General features: G+C 41.4%; 1 protein-coding gene across 1 annotated transcript; it reads left to right on the top strand.

Annotated features, from left to right (window-relative positions):
- Positions 1-374: 374 nt before the first annotated feature.
- On the top strand, positions 375-3,912 carry LOC145988603 (uncharacterized). The gene is made up of 2 exons (XM_083123598.1): positions 375-1,730; positions 3,604-3,912. The coding sequence occupies exons 1-2, from the start codon at positions 375-377 to the stop codon at positions 3,910-3,912; spliced, it is 1,665 nt and encodes a 554-aa protein (XP_082979724.1).

Genomic DNA, 3,912 nt, shown 5'->3' with positions numbered 1-3,912 from the left:
GAGGAGAGCCGCCACTAACTAAGCTCAGCCCCTGCTGCCTTGCAGGGAGGGGAGGGATCCCCAAAGGCTAAGGGAAGGATACCCTGACAGAAAACCAAGGGTGGGGCAGACTCGTAAGGCATAGTGAAGCCAGCTGCCCTACGGGAGTAAACCCTAAACAAATCCTGGTCCTCCAAGAATGGGGGTTGGGCGTGGGGCCGACAACCCCATCCCACAAAAGGAACCACGTTACGAGACCTCAAAGAAATGTAGCCGGACAGATCTACCAACGACGGACTGGCGTGAACAATGGACAAGCGAATTATGGAAAGGGAAGGGATCTATATGTAGGGAGCTGGAATGTGCTATCTTTGTATAGGGCAGGTGCATTGAGGATGTTGCTGGATCAACTAAATAATTATAAGCCTGCGATAGTGGCATTGCAAGAAGTACGTTGGATCGGAAAAGGAGTTTTGGAAAAGAGAGAAGCAACTGTATTCTATAGCTGTGATGAAAGGCTGCATATGCTAGGAACTGGGTTTATAATACATAAACAACTAAAACATCTAGTGATAGGATTTAAAGCTATAAGTTCAAGATTATCGACATTAAGAGTTAAAGGAGAGTTCTTTAATTACAGTATAATCAATGCACATGCACCCACGGAAGTATCCACAGATGATGTAAAAGAAGATTTCTATGATGCGTTAGAGAAAGCATTTGATGATTGCCCAAAAAATGACATAAAAATAGTAATTGGAGACTTCAATGCCCAGATAGGCATTGAAGACGTGTATCAACCAACAATTGGTAAACAAAGTATGCATAAAGTAACAAATAACAATGGTATGAGGCTAATAATGTTTGCAGCATCTCGGAATCAAGTAATAACAACAACTCTGTTCCAGCACAAGGATATTCATAAAATGACATGGAGAGCCCCGGATGGAAAAACTTACAATCAAATTGACCACATGCTAATAGATTGTAGACATAGATCAGATATCATTGATGTTAGATCTTTTAGAGGGGCTAATATTGATTCCGACCATTATTTGATTATGGGAAGGATTAGAGCAAGAATATCTAATAGTCGAAAAATGAAGGCGACTAGCCTGATTAAATTTAATGTCACGCAGTTAAGAAATCCAACGGTGGTTGAGAGGTACAGAAGTAAACTACAAGAGGGATTCGTCGGGATGAAACCGGCAGAAGTGGAAAATGTAGATGAGAGGTGGGATAGATATAAGCTGAGGATCAGTAATGTAGCAAAGGAAGTACTTGAAACACAAAAGCCAGTAAAGAAAGAAACGTGGTTCGATGAGGAATGTCAAAATGTAACCAAAGAAAAGAATGATGTATATAAGAGGATGCAGCAAAGAAGTGCAACAAGGAGAGCTAGGGATGAATATCAAGAGAAAAGAAGGATTGAGAAGAGAGTCCATAGGAAAAGAAAAAGGGAATGGATGAAGCAAGAGATGAAGCAGTTGGAAAGCCTGCATGAGCAGAAGAATGTAAGACAGATGTATAAGCTGGTAAATAATACAAAAGATGTTTTTAAACCAAGGACAACAGTCTGTAGAAATGAAACAGGCGATATAATTAGTGACACTAATGAAATTTTAGAAAGGTGGAGAAGGCATTTTAATGATGTATTGAATGGCAGTGCAGATGTAGCAGATATGCTGGAAGAAGGATTAAATGAAGAAGAGGAAGGAGAAGGGGGCATAGAAAGTCCAAAGTTAGATGAAGTATGGGAGGCAGTCAAGATATTGAAAAATAGTAAAGCACCTGGTATAGATAACTTGCAAGCAGAGCTGCTTAAGCATGGAGGCGAGAGTGTCATTAGAGACTTGAAGGAAATAATAAACATAATCTGGAAAAAGGGACAGATGCCAAGTGAATGGAGGACGGGTATCATAGTACCTATCCACAAGAAAGGGGACATGATGGAGTGTGCAAACTATCGTGGAATTACATTGTTGAACGTTGCATATAAAGTATTTGCAAGAATTATATATAAAAGACTACTACCATATGTAGAAAAGTGCATTGGACCATATCAATGTGGGTTCAGGCCAGGGAAATCTACAGTGAACCAGATATTCACCTTAAGGCAAATACTGGAGAAAACGCTGGAGTTTGGGATAGGAACGCACCATCTATTCCTTGATTTTAAATCTGCATACGATAGTATAAACAGGACGAAACTATATCTGGCAATGAAAGATCTTGGAATTCCAATAGGATTAATAAGAATGGTGAGGATAACTATGGAGGGCTCTAATAGTAAGATAAGAGTAGGAGGACAACTCTCAGAACCTGTTGAAATAGAAAATGGACTAAGACAAGGCGATGTGCTGTCCTGTTTGTTGTTTAACATTGCCTTAGAGAAGGTTATACGGGAAGCTCGGGTGCAAATTAGGGGTACCATATATTATAAGTCAATCCAGATACTTGCATATGCAGATGATGTGGACATAGTAGGAAGATCTCTACATGCAGTGGAAGAAGCATTTCTGGCCATAGAAAGGGAAGGAAAAAAGATGGGATTGGTGGTGAATGAAGGGAAGACTAAGTACATGGCAGCAGGCAAAGCACACAGATATAATCCATCACCGACCATAACAATGGCTAATTATACATTTGATAGAGTGGATACCTTTATCTACCTGGGTTCTGTTGTGACATATGAAAATGATTCACAGGAGGAAGTAAAGGCACGACTTATAGCAGCGAATAGGGCCTATTATGGACTACAGAGACATTTTAAGAGCACCATATTGTCCAGAACAACTAAGTTAATACTTTACAAGACACTGATAAGACCTGTATTGACTTATGCTGCGGAAACTTGGACCAGTTCAAGGAAAGATGAAGAGTTGGTAGAGACCTTTGAAAGAAAGATATTACGAAGAATATTGGGACCAGTATGTGAGAATGGAAAATGGAGAAAGCGATTTAATAAGGAGCTCTATGACTTATATCAAGAACCAACAGTTATTGGTATAATAAAGGCGGCTAGATTAAGATGGGCAGGTCATGTGATGCGCATGAGTGATAGTGACCCTGCAAAGAGAGTGATGTTGGATAGCCCAGGTGGACAAAGGAAACGAGGAAGGCCTAAATTAAGATGGGTGGATGGAGTGGATGAGGATGTTCGGAAGCTCCAGTATAGAAATTGGAAAGTTGTGGCGAAAGGTAGAGATAGATGGAGACAAATCACAGAGGAGGCCAAGGTTCATCAGTGGACTGTAGCGCCATAAGAAGAAGAAGAAGTTGTTTCGCACGATAATTATTTTCGTGTTTGTTCGCACGGTTTCTTATCTCGTCGCAATCAGGGTGTTGTTTCGCACGGCTGCACCAGGCGAACAGAAAGCATAGAGGAATTCGAGATCAGAAAACGACTTGCGAACTGCAAAAAGAGAGCGCAGGAAGAAATATTAACGCCGGTATCAACTATTTTTAAGGGGGAAATGGCTGTGGCCGTTAACCAGGAACTTGACTTAGTGACCACCGTTCCAGTATACAGTAACCGCAAGGGAGGTTTGAACGCTGTTAGGAGGAAAGCCCTGGGAATACACCAAGAAACACCTACCCCGACCAATGTATCTTTCCCTCCAGATGTTCTACGTTCCGCACTACGGACAAGCGAAGAATGGTTTCTGGATGGAACATTTAAAAGTTGTTGCAAGCACTTTTCGCATTTGTACACAATACACGCAGATCTTGGAAGCACAGTTGACTGCACAGCAGTTGTTCCTGTGTTGTACGCATTTCTCCCGGACAAAACCCAGAGCACCTAGTCAACTGTTTTCTTTCGTGAAAGCCTGGTGTGGTGGGTACCAGCCAAAGGTCATCAAGGTTGATTTCGAACAAGCAGCTATAAACTCGCTAAAAATTACATTCCCCGATGCCCAGGTGTCAGGATAG

Source organism: Lepisma saccharinum, chromosome 1 (genome assembly GCF_977018435.1).
Source record: "Lepisma saccharinum chromosome 1, izLepSacc3.1, whole genome shotgun sequence".
NCBI classification, from domain to species: Eukaryota; Metazoa; Arthropoda; class Insecta; order Zygentoma; family Lepismatidae; genus Lepisma; species Lepisma saccharinum.
Note: the sequence above shows the minus strand (reverse complement) of the source record. Positions and strands in the feature narration are given on the sequence as shown.

Excerpts from the sequence above, each read along its gene's own strand:
- LOC145988603 (XM_083123598.1), top strand. The coding sequence starts at position 375 with ATGTTGCTGGATCAACTAAATAATTATAAGCCTGCGATAGTGGCATTG. Across the intron at positions 1,731-3,603 it reads AAAGTCCAAAGTTAGATGAA|ATGTTCTACGTTCCGCACTA; the intron begins GTATGGGAGGCA and ends CTTTCCCTCCAG.